At 42.3% G+C, this 18460-nt stretch overlaps 1 protein-coding gene across 5 annotated transcripts in view; it reads right to left on the bottom strand.

Moving 5' to 3' along the window:
* The window catches only part of DIP2A (disco interacting protein 2 homolog A), a 96768-nt gene that overhangs the window by 62846 nt on the left and 15462 nt on the right, over nt 1–18460 (bottom strand). For all 5 annotated transcript variants that reach the window (XR_009724671.1, XM_061348128.1, XM_061348129.1 and 2 more), the window contains exon 2: nt 3117–3188. Coding sequence is in view for 4 of the 5 variants with exons in the window: in XM_061348128.1 (XP_061204112.1) it covers nt 3117–3188 (72 nt within the window). In the remaining variant the exon portion in view is untranslated. The remainder of the gene's footprint in view (nt 1–3116; nt 3189–18460) is intronic.

Below are 18460 nucleotides of genomic sequence, written 5' to 3'. Positions count from 1 at the left end.
GAAAGGAACAAAAGACAAGCACCAGGTTCAGAGCACTAAAAGAAAGGAAAAGGGGTACAAGAAGGAGGAAAATAGCCCAAGTGTGGGAAACTCCCGGTCTGGCTCTAGGCCAGCCTTTTGCTCTACCCAGCTCTGCCCTAGTCCCTCTCTGCTGTCTCCTCCAAACCCAGCACCCTGTTCTCCCCAAAGACCCATCACCCAAGGCTCTTCAGCACATCTTCTCCAACCCTGCCCCTTGTTTCCACCCCTTCTCCATGGATCCAAGCCCTGCAGGCCTCCTATTCATCCCTCTCCACTGTGGTCTGTTTTCCACCCACACTCACAGAGGGTCCCGACCAAATCCAGGGAGGTTTTGGCTGAGGAATGCAGTATTTCTTAGTTGGTTCTGTCTCTGCCTGCCCTAAAGAAGAAGGAGCTTCAGGACATTCCTAGTTAGAGACAGGCAGTCTGCAAGAACAGGTAAGATCTTTCCTCGAAGGTTTTTCAGCTGTTTATTAATGTATGCAAGGTGCAGGATCAGGTGTGATGAAAATTGCTTCTCCTTCTCTGTTAGTACTGCCTCGTGCATCATGGCAGAAGAGGTGCAACATTGTGTAGCACCTTCAAATGAAGTATCTGGGTGTAACCCTTTGATTTCACCATCACTTATGTACCTCACACTACTCAGTCTTCTCAGCAAAGCTGATGCTGTGCTGATGTGTACCTAGGTTAAGTACAGCTCCATAGTAACAGACATTAATTCCACATTGCTTTAAATAGAATTTTGGATAGTTATTTCCAGTTAGTTCCTACTGAACTGTAAAGGAAAAAAGACAGCCAAACTCTTTCCACAAAAATGACCTGAGATGCTGAAGTTCTACATGAAATATGCTGAGTTTTGGACCGTTTCATAGCAAACTTAAGGCAGGAGAGTAAATGGAAATTATCCCCCAAGAGACTGAAATCTGAGGACCTCTCTTCACTTTTTGGTCTGAGAAATCTTACCTTAGTTATTAAGCATCCGGCCCTTACACAGGTCACAGTTCAATTTGACCATTCTTTGCTGTCATATCACTTCCCAGAACATATTACCTGATCCACAGATTTTTGTCTCCAAGATCTGAAGTGATCTAGGTGTTCACACATGCTGGATCAGTGAAACTATACAAGGGTTTACCCAATACAATTTATTACCCAGCATAACATATCAGAAAATGATGAATTTAAAGAAATGTTAATAGACACTGTAGAAATGATTGTGCATTACAATCTTCCACTGTTCTATAGTGTTTTCCTCTACTCAAGAAAGTAAACTTCAGCCCATAAGCTTGAAGAAAATGAAACCGTCTTAAGGGTGTTACTATTTGCCATTAAAGGAAGCAGCAGCAAATACAAAAAATCTGCTAAAAATCCAATGAATCCAAATACTAGCCAGGAAACTAAACTGTCTCAATGAAAATGCCAACAGCAAGAGACATACTCATTTAGACATTATGACAAGACTGGTAAGCAGAACACCTACATGTCATGTGCTACAGCTTTTATTTCTCAGAATAACAGTCCATTCTAAGCAGGGTGTAAAACTCATCACATTCTAATGAATGCTGGGCTGAAGCGCCCAAAACAGCAGTTCAGGAGATACTGCACATGAGGCCCAGCTCTCCTAACATAGGGGATACTGCCTGTCAGGGACAACCCAAATTCATATAAATTACCTAAGTGCCATGCAGCCCAGTTCTAATCAAAGCAGGCAGCAAAAGAAGCAGAAGACAGACAGTGAAAAGCCTCTGTGGCAGAGAGTTGGCAAAACCAGCCCTAGGAGCAGGGAAGAGCATGAAGCACAGCAACCAGGGGAAGATGGTTGGCTGACTGAGGCCATGGACCTTGGAAGATCCCTGTTAAAACCCTCTTTGTTTGACTACTAACTTTCAAGGTAATGTTGGCCACATCACTTACATAAATTTGGTTACACTAGCTGAGTCAGCAGAGGCAATGTCTATCTAAGCACATTAATCAGAAAAGAAGAAAGCAAGCTATCAAGAATGATGGATATAACCACATGCTGGGCTCCTGACAGGAACAGAAGAGGTCTTACATGGTTCGCTTGAGAAAAGTACAAGGCATGCTCTATCAAAGGTAGGTTCAAGTTAGACTTAAGGAAGAAGCTCTTCCCTGTGAGGGTGCTGAGGCACTTGCATAGGGCGCTCAGAGAAGTAAATGCTCCATCTCTGGCAGTGTTCAAGGCCAGGTTGGACAGAGCCTTGGGTGACATAGTCTGGTGTGAGGTGTCCTCGCCCAAGGCAGGTCCTGGTCTCAAAATCTTTAACTAAGCTGAGCTGGAGCACACGGTATTATGAACAGAAAAGTGAAACAGTTCCTCCTGGCAGGTGAAGCTAAAGCTTGCTGCTGATTACAGTATTTATCACAGAAATCCAAATTGCTTCTCTTCAAGGAATTAGCCCTTTTATAAAGCCAGGTTAGGTCCTGCACGTTCCACAGAGTATTATACATTTGCTAAGGGAAAAGCTACAGCTGTTGGTAAAACAGCAAATCCACAACAGACCCATGCTAAGAAACCCCATGATGAAACTTCAGATCACGTTCTAACTGTTCAACGTCAAATACACACCGTAAAACACCACAGCTGAGCAGAACTCAAGGAGATAGAACTTTTGTCTCTCCTGCTACAAAGAGCTAAAGGCATCACTAACATTGTAAAATAATACCTGTTTTTCTCTATCTACAGTGTCTCATGATCAGGTCCATTCATCTCAGTTGTCCTCTCATTTTCCCTTTTCTCAATCGGAATCTCTCAAGCTATGGAAGCATCTACCTAGCAAATACAAGCCTAAAGTTCAGTGGCAGCACAATGGCTTCAAACCCAAAGTGATTTAAGTGCCCTAGTATAAAAATAAACCAAAAAAGCTGGGCATTTAGCTTTCAGCCATTGAAGATAAAGTCTGACAATAGATACCTTAAGAAGTAATAGTTTACATTAAACAGTCTTTTTAAGAAACTGGTTAGATGCCATGTCAATCAAACACTATTAATTAGTCTATTCTATTTAATAAGAACTTTTCCATTACATATTTTCCCAGATTTAGCACAAAAGGTGTAACTTACATGCAGTCTCTTACCTTGAATTAATGGTATGTACCGTGCTAACAGCTTTGCTCTTTTCTTTTCATATCCTTTCTGAGTGATGTCTCCTAAAGAAATAAAAAACAAATTCATATTGGTTTGAATTACTGAATTGTTTTTAAATAAACCTTCTCATTTTCATGTTCCCTAGGATTAAACTGGATTAATTCTGAATGAGTCAACAGCAACAAAGACCTGGGGATGTCAGAGAAATTCATGGCCATACCCATAATACCCATGCAGGTAAGATCATTAGTGTCTTGGAGGCATAGAACAGAGGGATAGTGGTTTTGTCTGCAGCATTGTGCTGAACCTGGTTCTGAAATTACTTACCATTTACACAGCACAAAACAGATGCACTGTTAAGACAACGAAGCTTTCAAATTCTAGGAGGTGATAATCTCCTTCCAGCACTAGCTTTTATTCACAGTTATCATCCAATATCCTGTTTTAAACCTGTTTTGCAGACTCCACAGGTAAAACATAGTAGAGCTCCACTGGTAAAACATGAGGTCTTTCCACAGAGTAGAATAAAAGCAAAACTACAGAGATCTAGAAGAGGTTTTGAAACGTTTCAGAATCTGCACTGCCATGGTTCTACCAACAGAACTTCATGCAAAACCAGCAGGAAACATTGTATTAAAACACCCCAAATCCCACCAAGATTTTACAAGTTTTGTCTCTTTTCTAGACCTCAGCACAGACATGAGAACAGGGATCTAAAACCACTCCCAGCTTCTTCCAGGACTTCTATCCCTCCCTACTTGTGGCAAATGAATCAAACCAGCATGAAATATGGCCAAGATTAAAGATATTAAAGATACCTGGTTATATTTTTTTGAAACACACTCAAATAGAAGGTGAATTTTAGAAACGTAGGCAGGCAATAACCTTGACATGAATTAGGACACAAAAGTAAAATTTAACAGTTTGATCTTTGCTTCAAGAACATTTTTCCAGCAACATACAGATGAAAAGGGCATACACGAGGGGAAAAAAACCCCAAGTAAATCAACTGACCTCTGGCCATTTGCTTCCTGCGAAACCTAAAACTTCTTCTCCATCCTATTCACACAAGAAATCAAAATTTAATGTCTGGAAACCTTGCAATTGACAGAACTCCAAGAACACAACCCCACTCCTAAGGCCTCTCTGACCTCAGTCATAGGTGTGCAATCCCAGACATCATACAATCCCAGACTGGTTGCTGTTGGAAGGGACCTCAAAGCTCATCCAGTTCCAACCCATGGGGTGGTTCCAACCCCTTCCACTAGAGCAGGTTGCTCCAAGCCCCTGTGTTCAACCTGGCCTTGAACACTGCCAGGGATGGGGCAGCCACAGCTTCTCCAGGCAAGATCTGACAGGTCCTATATAACATGCTGGATAGTTGTCTTTACCAATCCTATCTGCAGGCAAACAGCAGAATCAAGTTACGACGGTAATCCAGAGAAAGACAGGGTATGATTTACATGGGATTCCCTTGGAAATGAGGCTATTAACTATATATATAGTAGTATAGTCTACTAGTAACAGTAATTTTTAATTCATCTGGACTAGTGGTTTGGACATGCAGAAGCAAGAACCTCTTTTCCTCGGTCAGATTTTACACAGAAAAGTTCCTACTCTGTATTTTAAAATGTTTCTTGGGTATTTGTCTTAATACGTAAGTGGTGGATTAGGTTAATATTGTATGTGCTGCTATTTCCCCATCTATCCACCCCTCTCCTACAACAGAGGACCGTGCTAACAAAAACAAAGTCATTTCATTCAACCACCCCATAAATAAGTGAATTTGCATCATTTAAAGTCACTGACAGAATGCCAAACTAAGCAATGACAGCTTGAAGACACTGTTCAAAACAGGTAAGGGAATAGAAAATGCAAATCCCGGAGTGCTTCAATCACAGCAAACTACAACCAAACAGAATTTGTCAGGTTCTACTCATAAACCCGTGTAAATATTTCATATAAAACAGACAAAAGACAGAAATTCTTTGGTTACTATTTTCCTTGAGCAGAGGAAATTTCAGAGGAAATACACAGAAATTAATTTGTGTATATATATATGTTAAATAATTCTATTGAAACAAGAATGAAACCGAACCAAAACACAAATGCCCAAGCAGATTTGCACACCTGAGTGTAAATTGTTATTGTGATCACTGTGATCAGCTCTCCTAAGTCAGTCAGTTCTACGAAGAAAGGAAATGGATACCAAAAAGAGGTGCAGCATTTTCAGCTATGGAAGGGAAAACAAACAAACCAAACAAAACCCAGACAAGAAGTTTACCATAAAACTTAAGTCATTTGGAAGACAAAAGCAATCTCAGCAAACTCTGGAAGTAACAAATGCTGCATGTAACAGAAACTTGCCATACCGCAGCTCCAGGGAGGACAGTCATTTCCACAGCTTCCTAAAGTAATCCTTGCATTACATCCCTGTGCAGGTCAGGCATCACCCAACAGAAGCAGGACAGCATGGAAGCAGCAGATCAGCAAAGAGGGTTGAAAAGAGAGTCTCATTTAAACCAGCTCCTCTCCAGCTTTGGCACCTCCCTGCACTCTGATTCTGCTACAATGCTGACTTGAAGAATTTTCCTTGAATGGGTTAAGAAAAGTCCTAAGTCAGAAGCATCTCTGTCGACTTTCAAGCCCCACTGGCAATTCCCACTTCGCTGCCAAGCAAAGCTTTCCTTTGTTCCTTAACCTAAAGCCGGGGGGGGCGGTGGCTTCCCCCTGACAATCACTACCCACCCCTTCGGCCTCAAAGCCTCAGTGGGATTAACCCATCATCTGGGGTTCTTTGTGAGCCTTCACCTCTTCCCAAAAGAGCTGCTTGGACACATCTGGTGTGTGGTGGCCACATCTGCTGTCATTTAGCCTCACTTTCTCCCCAGTTATTAGATTACACAAAAGCAAGATGAGGTTCCTCAGTCTCAGCAAACCAGCTGGGAATCCTGGGATAAAGCAGGACACCGAGTCAAGCCGTTAGTGCTCTGCCTGGAATAGCTGCAATACTGCAAAGTATGTCAAAGGCTGAGAGAAAATTAAGCTAGCCATAAAGGGAAGTGTTATCATTTCTTAAAATGATCTACAAAAGCCATTTTCTTGATGAGTGCACAAAGAATCTGTCAAATCTACCTAGGCATGGTTTTATTTCAGTGTGACCACTATAGTTAACAGAATCTGAATGCCAAATTAACCAGTTCAGTATTAGCTGTATGCTATTAGGGTTTCCTCACTTATTTTTCATTGGCTATACACTTGCTGGGTTCCAAAATTTCAACTAGTTTATTCTCAATGCTGAAAAGTAGGTGCTGAACACAGAGTAAATGCTTCAATGCTCTTCAAAACCACAGGAATAGCAAACAAGCACAGGCTTCACTGCCTAGATACTGCTGTCATGCCTCTTCACATTCTTGAAGTCCTGACTGTAATCTCAAGTATTTTATGGTAGTTCTACCCACTGGATAACAATGCTTAGAAAGAGCTTCTCTTGAACCAGGAAGTGGGCATAGGTGAGAGATGCAGCTCACAAACACAGTGTGCCTAACAGAGAGTGCAGCAGCCTCTCCTCTTCAGTGCATGATACAGGGCAAAACACATCCAGTGCTGCTCTACCTCCTTTGTACACCTGCACTTAAGAGGCCTTGAAGGATTCTGATGGAGAAGGAAAGATTAGTAAGACGCTGACAGACACAGAACAGCTCATGGGAAGGAGCTTGCTATGAAGTAAGCAACTTCTCCAGTCCTTCATCAGTAGTTTGCACTTCAATTCTCATGGGGAGCAGCTGTAAAAAACCATGCAGCACGCTGTGCTGGTCTCAAGAGTCCCTTGTGTGAGCACAAGATGCCTGTGGGTACCAGACAGCTGAGGATGGCTCCACCTGCTAAAGGTAAGGAAATGCCTTCTGGTCAATAATGAGACTTCTAAATGAGATGACTGTGCATTAAATGTGGATGAAAAGAATAAGATATATTAGATCTGGAAGATAAAACCTTTAAGGATTCAACTGTTCAGCCACCAGTGAGCACAGTCACATTCTCATGTGTATCAGCTACATCAGGTATATCACACTCCCAGGTGTACCAACTGACAGATCACTGCAAAAACTTTTGCCAGTTCCATCAGTATAAAGCAAAAGTCAAGGGAGTGCTGCCTGAAGAGCTCTCTCCTGAATGGTTTGAAAAGGCAGAAGCAAGCTGGCAGTTTAAAACACAACTCAAGAAGTCCAGGTTGGACAAGGCCTTGGGTGACATGGTTTAGAGCGAGGTGTCCCTGGCCCATGGCAGGGGGGTTGGAACTTCATGATCTTAAGGTCCTTTCCAACCCTAACCATTCTATGATTCTATGTCACCTGTGGAAAAATCTGATCTCCAGTATGTCAGGGGAATGGTTGTAACTGCATTTGAAGGCTTGGTGGAGTTGGAAGAATCAGTGTAGCAGGCACTGGTTTCTAATTCTACCTCTTAGACATGGCAAGTATCTTTATTAAGTGAAACAACTCACCAAGCTGTATTTTGCATCATTCCAGAAGTACCCTAGCAGGACCACTGCACTGCTGCATGATTTTGACTTAATTCAAAGTCAGGAACAACAAAAATTTGTGATTTCTGTACACTGCAAAAGCAAAAATGATCAAGGTATTTCTTTCTAAGAACTATCATGAGGACAACAGTAAGGAAACGCAGTAACACCTGGTGTAACAGCTGGAGAATCAAAAGATGGTGCTGAGGAACACTAACCCATGCAGCCAGCACAAGAAACGCTTCAGTTTGTCATGGCACCCATCCTTCAGAGTAAATCATGTGCCAATCAGTCCTGAGGAAAACAATGGAAGCACACAGGAAAAGAGACCTCACCAACACAGATAACAGCAGAACAAGGAAGAGATGGTTCATCTCCTGTGCAAGCTCTGAAACTACAGCTGTTAGAGCATGAAGAGATCATGAGCTTGAGTTCTATCATGCATGTGCATTGCAAGCTTTCCTGATACAGCTTGAGAGAGTGCCAACATCAGCAGGGAGGGAGTTTCTTAAGGATGCCTATCACTCCAAGGCTTGAAACTAATACACACAAGTAATACCTAGTACTGGAGCATCTTACCTATAATAAGCAACACAAAACCCATCTAAAAAAAAATCTCTATCTGGAAGTGGTGCACTTATTAAACAATCTGGTTCCAAACAGGATCCACATCAACACAGCTCTTCTCTAAACCACGGTTGTGGGGTTTTTGATCCTTTTTCTGCCAGCTGAGGAACCACCATTTTTCCTGGCAAAACAGATGTTTACCACTGGGTTCCTCCCCTAGTAGCTAAACTATTACTAGTATGTTGATAAACCAGCAGGACATCTCACAAGTGTCTGGAAATAATTAGTCCATTAAGTAGTTTTGGTTCCACATTTTTAGCTACTCCTATTTTTCCTGTTTCAATCTTAACCATTGTTTCTGTTCCTCAAATTGCATTACAAGCTGTACTTCCATCATTACTGAACTTTATACTGAAGTAAGTGGCTGTATACAGATGTTAAACTGCTAAACTCAGTGGTCTGAGGAGGTATTTTCTGGTTAAGAGTGGTAAGTACATCAGTTTCCCGTTCTTTGCTCTTCTATTAAAACTGATACTTTGCCATCACAGCTATAAAGAAGCACTAACTTGTAATGTAGCTGAAGTCCATTCTGGCATGCAATTTCTTGTGAAAAGTCCCATTTGTTTTCTATACAGCATACCTTCATTCCAGGACTTGTTCTACAGCACAGTATTTCAGACACAGCTAAGCTTATGTCCATGTTGTTGTTAAAAAGCATAGAAATCTGGAGCTGCATGAGGAGCGGGTGAAGCTTTATCTTTAAGATCCAGAAAAGAACACTTCCTTCCATCTCCAAGTCTGCAAAGCATTCAAACAGCAGTCCTTCATCCTGATTCACTGCTGTTTTCTGAAGTAAGGGCTATCAATTGATGCCTTAATTTAGTATGTATATGATGAGCTAAGTGAAGTGTGAAGATATCTTGATTATAATCTTTCATATTATAGAAAACCATTTAAGATGGAAATAAGTGACATCTGATCATTCCATATGGTGATGCATTTGACTAACCTATAATTCTATTTTGAAGATCCTATTTTAAACATCTTGAGAGCATCAAGATGTTTTTTAAGCAGTACCAGAAGTTTAGCACAACTTCACTGAAAATAAGTTATTGGTGATTCCTATTTTGCAGCAGGACTTTCACCCTGTGACAGAATTTAAGCTGTCACAGTACAGAACTTGTCTGCACACAATAGTAGCAAGATGGAGACACACAACTTCTTCAACTACTACACATTACTACTTTGATGCTGTGAGGGCTGCAGCAGCACTGCTCAGAAGCCAGGCTGAGAGAGCTGGGCTGGGCCAGCCTGGACAAGAGAAGGCTCCTTAAGGGGAGACTTCAGAGCAGCTCCAGTGCCTAAAGGGGCTGCAGGAAACCTGGAGGGGGGTTTTGGACAAGGGCCTGTAGGGACAGGACAAGGGGAATGGCTTTAACCTGCCAGAACAGGGGAGGCTGAGATGAGCTCTTAGGCAGAAGCTCTTCCCTGTGAGGGTGCTGAGGCGCTGGCACAGGGTGCCCAGAGAAGCTGTGGCTGCCCCATCCCTGGCAGTGTTCAAGGCCAAGGCTGGACACAGGGGCTTGGAGGAAGCTGCTCTAGTGGAAGGTGTCCCTGCCCGTGGCAGGAGGTTGGAACTGGATGAGCTTTAAGGTCCCTTCCAGCCCAGATCAGTCTGGTTTGGGTCCCTTCCAACCAAATCAGCAATGTACACAGCTCCTTTAAACCTTTGCATACACAACGAAATCACTGAAACACCAAGCTCCAAGAACTGGACAAATATTGACTAACTAATTACAGGTATCTTAATGACAGAAAAGGAAGCAAATCTTACAATATGTTAGTAGCAGAAGGCTACGTTTTCCACTTCATGCACAATTACACAATGGGACTACCTATTTTACAATACCATTAATTGCCTATTGTGCTTTCTCTTGGCCTAAATTTAGCTTGATCAAGCAATTGGGAGTTTTGCTATTGGCAAAGAAACATTAGAATTAGAAAATTCTACCCTGACACATATCCCACCTTTTCATATCAACGTTTCAAAGCAGTTGCTAGACAAAGGAACCACCAGAAAAAAAGCCAGAGTGAATGAAGTGTGCAGTGCAGCAAGGATGGGATCAGTCCATGCCAGGTTACTCCACTCTGTGCAAACCCACACTTCTGAAGTGTATGTGGATGCTGAATGATGCTGAGTTGCCTGGTTTGAAGCCATTATTTGCTTCATCTGCCAGGAGGTGGCATTTGACAGGGTAAAAGAAGATGAAATAATTGGATCACAAAAGCAACCTGGAAAATTTTCAGGCTCAGCCCCATTAATGAGTTGCTCTTCTGCTGCTTCAGAAAATCTTTAAGCTCCCTCCATGGGGACATAGGAAAAGCTCAAACTCGACCACGTCCCATCTATCCCATTAGGACTCTTTGCAGGATATAGGAACAGACTGACAGATGCCAGCTACACTCACATCTGTAACTGTGCCAGTCTGATCATGGCTCTGTTCTTACAATTATTGATATGAAACAGGACTAGTTTTTAACTTGAGATGTTTCCTTTCAATGAAACATACTCTCATCTCCTACTGCGTAAGAAGGACAAATGAAGAACCATCTTCTTTAAGCTGATGTTAGATTATGGTTTGTATTTCCTCAGCAGATACAAGCTTCTAAACATGATCCCTCCTGCAGCTTCAGGGGTATAAGAAGCGGGTTTGAAACACTGGATGTGTTCTAAAGTTGATTAGAGTCTTCACCCAGAGGTTATAAACAGAATTCATCAAACCAGATACAGCTTTCTCAACTCATTATGATGTAAATCAGGAATGCTGCCATTCCCTTTTAACAAGCTGAGGAAAGCTGTATGTATGGGGGGGGGAGTGGTGGAAATCAGCTGGTAAATAGGGAACATACTGTCTGCTTCCCACAAAAGCCAGTTAAAGAAGATGAAAAACACCAGACCAGGAGTGGTTGCTCAGATCAAGGGAAAGTTGCTTTTAAAATCTGAGCTAAAAATGCATTTTTTTGATACAGTTGAAGATTATTTAGGTAAAATACAGAACTGAAAAGCTCCTGGAAGGATGCTGCGTGCATGCACTGGGTCCCCCTTTCAAACATTCATTCTGAAGAAAATGGTATTTCAAAATAACCCAAATTTCAGTGTACTGAATAGATGAAAACAGTCAGATTCTTTGCTTGTCACTTCCCAGATGCATCAGGGATACGACATCAAGGTAAAATAATCATGTCTGGCATGCAGTAATCAACCATTATAACGAATTAAGCCAGAAAGAACTGTCTGAACCAAGTCATTTTACCCAAAAGCATGCAGTCGGGAATGAGGGGGAAGATACTTTGCTAGTAGGTACAAAACCATGACCTTTACCTTGGTTGCATCAACAATTTCTACTGCCGTAATGTCCAGGAGCAGTCTCATACCAACCTATTTTACAGCTACCGCAAAAAATTCCCTGAAAGTTGCCCCTTAAAGATGCAAATCTACAATCTACCAGACACAGAAATGGGGGACAATAAGGAAAAAACTCCCTTTCTACTGTGCTTTTTGCAACATCTTTAACACACATTCCTCTCCAATAATACTGTGAAGAGAAGAGAATCATTGGCTATATAGGATGTAATTTTTTTTTGTTTAGTTCAGTTAAAACAAGCGATCACAAACCAAAATAATAAATGCCTTACATTATGCAATCACCCTTGCCTTGAGGAATGAATGTGCAAAAATAAAAGAGGATGTATGCACCATTGCATGCTGTCTGAAGCTGTTCAGTTGTTGTAACTCCTTTCTGATCACATCCTCCACGCACTCATTACCTAAAGCACAGTGATTAACAAGTACGATGAAGATACTTCTGACTATTAAACTTCCAAATCTTGTATGAAGCTTTATTTTTATGGTGTACTTTTTGGACGGCAGTGACACTGATTTTGTTGTTGTTCTCTGCACCAATACCGCAGAAGTTATACCATCTACTACAGATATTAAATGCTCCATGGTGTGTGAAATATATACTAGCTGCACAAACCTCATATTTATACTTTGGGAGCAACCACAAACCCCAACACATCACAGCAAAGATGCTGTTCAGGCACAGTGCACAATGCTAAAGGCTGAAACAGCCTCATTCAGAAATCCACGACTATGGGAAGACCCAAGTCATTAATTAGACCACAAAAATCTTTCAAAACCCACCAGAAAACCCCAAGACACAAACCACAGCACAATGCTCCAGATGCACATTCCAAACATACAAAGAGAAGTCACATAACCTGCAATATCTAAACCACACACAACTCACTGCTTCAATACATAAACTATAGAACTTTGCCGGTGGATTTCTAGGTCCCGGTTTCATCAGGTATTATCACAAAGAAACAGATGAAGTGATCCAGTGGTTCAGCGGCTGAACTACAAAATGATAAACTACACTGGAGAGAAGAAACCAGCTGAATTATTCATGGCAGCATGCAGAAAAGCAAGCCAGCTGGTGCACAAAGCCATGGCACAAGAGAAAAACCATCAATCCCCATTATGACCGGATCACCTCAGTGCTTACAAGCTTGGGAAGGCCCAGCATGGGTCCCGATGATGGCTGAACTTATTTACATTGATTTCTAGTTGCAACACTCCTTATTAAGTGTCTAGCTGAGGTTAGGAGCCTTTAAACGATCAGCAAATGCAGTTTTCCTGAATCCAGGCCCTGGGAAAGTGCAAGAGCATGGCTTGTAAAGGCCTTTCTCAATTACTCACACACGTGGAAGCAGTGCTTTACCAGCCAAGCTTAGCACACAGCACACACTAGATCTGTTTAAAGACAGCAACTGTGAGCACTCACAAACATTAACCCCATCATCTCACACCAGAGAAGGCCATTATCAAGGACCAAGACATCCTACCCCACCTGATCAAGCAAACCAGCCTCCCATCAGTGCTGGTTATAGAATATGGACCACTTGACTCCCGCACGCCTCCCATCTGCTCAGCTCAGCCATTCCTACTTAACAACAAGACAGGAGCCATCGGTTTGTTACTGACAGTAGCTAAATCAGTTTCTCAAAGGGATCTAGGGAAAATGTGGCCTCCTCTGGAAAGAAATGGGAAACCTCATTACCCAGGATATGGAGAAGGCCAAGGTATTCAGTGACTTTGCCCCTGTCTTCACTAACAAAATGCTCCAGCTGTAATCTTGTGTTTGCTATTCAGGACTTACCAAATCACACAAATACAGCATATTTCAGTGTTGGAGTTTAATAAGAACTACCCCAAAATGAGGATTTGATCATGAAGACTAAAACACACTCCTAAGCTTACAAGCTTCTCCCCATTCCTAAGCAAGGCCAGATATGTAACTTTTTATTAGGGGCTAGGTTCTCAGTATTGGTCAATGCCATACACAAGGTTTATCTACTTACATACCCTCCCTAACACAAATCTTTTAAGTTGTGCTGGGTTTCAACTGCAAGTTCAACAGCTGTAGTAGAACAGCAGCATCTTTATAAATACACCTCACCCTGACTTCAAAATACTCCAACAGGAAAAATATTGTTCCAGTATTTTCTTCCACTAAAAAATGTGTTTATTTTCCATCTAAGGTTATATTTCCAGCCACTGCATCTTACTGTTTCCCTCCATGATACATTTGAGAGTCCTCATCACCTTTGTTTTTCATGTAAGCAGTAACTAGCCTCCTGAATATACCTATATGATGCAGAACTACCAATTCCTAACTTATTCTCCAATTTCCTTCTCCATCTTTCCCAGCTTGCAGGCAGCAGAAGCAAAGAGATTCCTAGTAGTGGACAAGCATAATACTTTAGAAAGCTGCTATAATCAGTTCAAGAGCTGCACCAACACATACTGTGCCTTGGCTAACAGTTCCCAAACTTACCGTAGCTGTATACTGTACATTCAGCTTCTTGCACCTTCTACCCCTGCTCTCTCATAATTATTTCCTCCTCTTGTGCCAATTATTTTAATAGCACTCCCATTGACATCAAACTATAGATATTAAGTGGCACCCACTTGATTGCATCTAAGCCACTCAGACATTTAACTTGTTCAAAGCTCTCCATCTTGAGAACACAGTTTGGCAGTACCTAAACTTACGAGGTAGTAGTACCAACCGCTCTGATATGCCTCAGATTGGAGAACCACTATTACATCTGCCACAACACTGTACAGAGACTGCTTTCAACACTATAATATCTGACACAAGACCACTTCAACTCATTTGCCACCATTTCTTCCTATTATTTGCAACTGCTACTTCCCAGAACACAGCATATGAATTCTGATCCTTTGATCTTGTGTCCACAGACTTGACAGCATTCCCTCTAAATCTCCTTACCAAGCTACTTAGCTATTTAACTTTACTTTTCCAATTGGAATCTAAAAAGTATTCCATTGGCAATTGCTTGAGAAAAATAAAGCATCTAAAATTGGGCCAATCCCACAGTAAACTGGGAAATCCATTAAAAATGCTGTTATTCAGGAGGTGGTCATGTTTATAACTCCATTCCATTTTTAAGGTCATATCATTAAGCTGCTTTTCAAATCATTCACAGTGGCTTCCCATCTTCCCTGCTTCTTAATACCACACAGCTAACTCCAACACCTCTATTTCTACCATGAATTCCCCCATGGTAGCTACTTACTATTAGGTCCATACAAATAAGCTCGATCCTCAAGTGTTCCCTATTCACACACTCCTCATCCTCTCCTAAATTATGCTCATCTACTGTCTGCTAGATGTCATTGTTACCAGATGCATTTAACTGCTTCCAAATCACACATTTATCCACTCCCTAAAAGTTGTACAGGGCTCTTTGTAAGTTCCCTAAGTCTTTTTCCTTCATCTTTCCAGCTAGGCCTTCATTCCTCTCTTCCCACTCTTTCTAGCACTACTGAAAAATTAACCTGGAATTGGAGAGTAATTCAGGCTGGGAGGGACACCTCAGGAGATCTCTAGTCTAACCTCCTGAAAGCAGGAAAATGAAGGCAGAGTTTGCTCAACAGGGAATTCCTTTAAGTAGTTCTGCCTTTCCCAAATTATTTGAGAAACATAGGATGTTGATACCATTATGCTCCAGTATTTCTTAGGATTCCTTTGTCCTGGATACAGTAATTCAGTGAGTCACATTATGATTACTTTTTCATGTTTTTGTGCTCTGAACCTGGAATAATACTCCTAACTATAGGGAAAACCTCCTCACTCATTCTTCTAATGTTTGTAGCATTATCTCACCTGCCTCCAGTCACGCAAAATCCAATTGCTCTAGCTATTACAACCAGCCAAATTAAGACTCTGGTTTCTTACTAGCCAGATTCTTACTTTCATGAGTGAGAAACAATTATTTCTAAATCAGGTTTGAGAGAATGACTACTGAGACAATTCTCTGCATTGTCAAATGTTGGTTTTCCAAACCAGAGCGCTTTCTTCCTGCTGAGCCACCAATACAAACCTCATTCAAAGAAAGTCTGGCTCCAGGTCAGAAAGTGGAGAGCATTCACCTGCTGCTGATCTGCAGAAGGACACCAACACAATGTCTACGTTACCAACTCATGTCTCTAAAGACTGTAGACCTTCACTTACAATACACTTGCAGCTTCAACAGCAGCAACAGGCAAGTGAAGATCCTCAAAGTCACCAGGTACAGCAACAGGACAGGTTAGTAGGTAAGTTCCCAGACAAGCCCAAAGAACACTAAGGGATAATCAGATTAAAATACAGTATTAAAGAAAACACATTAATTTCTCCAAGTGTGTGAGATCTCTTTAGCTTTTACTGGGTAACTGGGTCCTCGTTTTCACTTTGGACATATCTGTACAAGGAAATATCAATAAACTACACACAAAAAAATGTAACTGTACTAGAACAGCCATGAGGGTCAAATCTAGGGAAATCATTCAAGAGGTTTTCCTTTTTCTTTTCTCATATGCACACTCTGTCCATCTTATACAACCCCAGACTGGTTTGTGTTGGAAAGGACCTTAAAGCTCATCCAGTTCCAACCCCCTGCCACGGGCAGGGACACCTTCCACTAGACCAGGTTGCTCCAAGCCCCTGTGTCCAACCTGGCCTTGAACACTGCCAGGGATGGGGCAGCCACAGCTTCTCTGGGCACCCTGTGCCAGCGCCTCAGCACCATCACAGGAAGAACTTCTGCATATATCTTCCCGTTTCAGTTTGAACCCATCACCCTGTGTCCTATCACTACAGTCCCTGATGAAGAGTCCCTCTCTGCATCCTCGTAGCCCCCTTCAGACACTGGAAGCTGCTCTGAGGACTCTCTTCTCCAGACTAAGGAGCCCCAACTTTCTCTGCCTTTCTTCATACAGGAGGTGCTCCAGCCCCCGATCATCTTCTTTTGCACCTTGCCCATGTCCATACCATGATCTAGAGCTCACGTCACACAAGGTGTGCAGGTTTGGTGCTGTTACTAATGCAAGTGGTTTTGAAAGGCCATTTCAATGTGCTTGGAAGTGGTTCCAGTTCATTAAGAGGGTGCTGAGGAGGGGTGCGGCAGCACAACTGTTTTACACCTTGGCAGGCAGGCAAAGGGTGCGGCTGCACAGGGCAGGATTGCAGTGGGGAGAGACGGACCTGCTCCCCGTGAGCAACTGCTGCTGATACACCTCTGCTGCTCAGAGCCCCTCAGACTGCACTGAGAGAGAACCAGGAAACAAAACAGGTGAGGAAACAACATGGGATGGGTGTGGAGAATGTCTTCAGTGAATGCTCTGCACTGGCCTGCTGGGGCAGCACATGGGATGGCATCCCACAGCCTGGAGGACAACAGGAAATAAGGAGTAGTAAGGCACAATGCTGTCCTCAGCTACTGGTGAAACAGCAAAGTTCTTCAAACACTTGTGTTTTTCTCAAGTTCTTCCATTACTACCAGCCTTCCCCCACAGCTCCTTAAAATTGATCACTAGTAAGCAATTACTAATCACTTCATCACTCGGAATCACTCTGTCAAAACAGTTTGCAAGCACTTCCTTTAAAGCTCATCTACAAATTTCAGGAAGTTCACATATTTGATGCTATACCAGTGAAGCCTGGTACAAAACCCCACCATCTGCAATGCTACGAGGGACTAACAGACAAAGTCTGACTGCTCAAAATGCACATTTAGACAAACATTCAAGTTACAGAAACATGGAAGTTCAAAAATGTCAGCCTTAAGCTTGTTCAGTGCACTCCCTTGTGTCCAAGTAGTGGGAAGCTCTATAGGACCACATTTACTTTTCAACAAGACCTCTGATTCACCCGCTACACTGAGGAGACATTGTTCAATGAACAGAATACTGAATAGATGGGTGTTTTGTTTCCTAATTCTTTTGCCAAGATAGAACAGGCTTCAGAATGCAAGAGCACACGAAGAGGAAGGTCATGGTTGGAGGTACAGATGGGAGTACTTGGAAGGAGTTATTAGGCTGGCACCACATATTCCAAGTTTTTCATCCTAAAATAGAGAACCTGCAATAGTTTTATCCTCAAAATGGTCTCATTCAGATACATTATGGTAGGAAAAGCCACCCTAAAATCAGATTTAGTTATTTCAGAAGTCCCACCAAGCTCCCCAGCAGTGCCTCTTGTTGGTGTTCAGAACCTGATGAACCTGTTGAATGCTTGTGACTGGATGCAGGGCAGGGAGGAGGGCGCTGCTTGCACAAGCCAGTATCTTCCAAGATAACAGCTGAATCTCGTTTCACTTTGTATAACCTGTACTAAAATAGTTTCAGATCTGTGCAAAATACAGCTTGGAAAGCTTCAGAGAGACTGGAACATAGAAGCTTCCACACAGGAAACTCATTAGCAGTGAAATTGTCCTAGTTCAAAGCAACAGATTTTGACATTTGTCTCCAAAAGCCTTGGCAAAGCTAAGGCAGCGCTGCTGCTACCCTTCCAAATGCTGTGTTATAGGAGCACTTTTTAAGCCAACTGCAAGGCTGTGTTTAACAGGAGCACATTAAACTATTTCATGTGTAGAGCGCTTCAGCAAAGCTGCCCAAGTTTCAGAACAAAGCTGTCAGAGGCTTATGCTAAAGGGCCACTTTCTTTTTCCTCTAACCTTAAAGCAAATGGACTTCCAGGCAATGTAAGAACTTACTGATGGGGATCCCAGAAGATAACAGCAGCACAAGGGAGAGGGCAATGGAATGCAGGTGACATCTACTCTGTTCCACGTCGCAGTACTTGGTCCATCTGAGGTTACTCAGCAGGCTGG

The sequence above is a fragment of the Neopsephotus bourkii genome, unplaced genomic scaffold (genome assembly GCF_033783945.1).
Source record: "Neopsephotus bourkii isolate Nb327-2 ecotype Australia unplaced genomic scaffold, CSIRO-AGI_Nbou_v1 NB_335, whole genome shotgun sequence".
Classification (NCBI taxonomy): domain Eukaryota; kingdom Metazoa; phylum Chordata; class Aves; order Psittaciformes; family Psittacidae; genus Neopsephotus; species Neopsephotus bourkii.
Note: the sequence above shows the minus strand (reverse complement) of the source record. Positions and strands in the feature narration are given on the sequence as shown.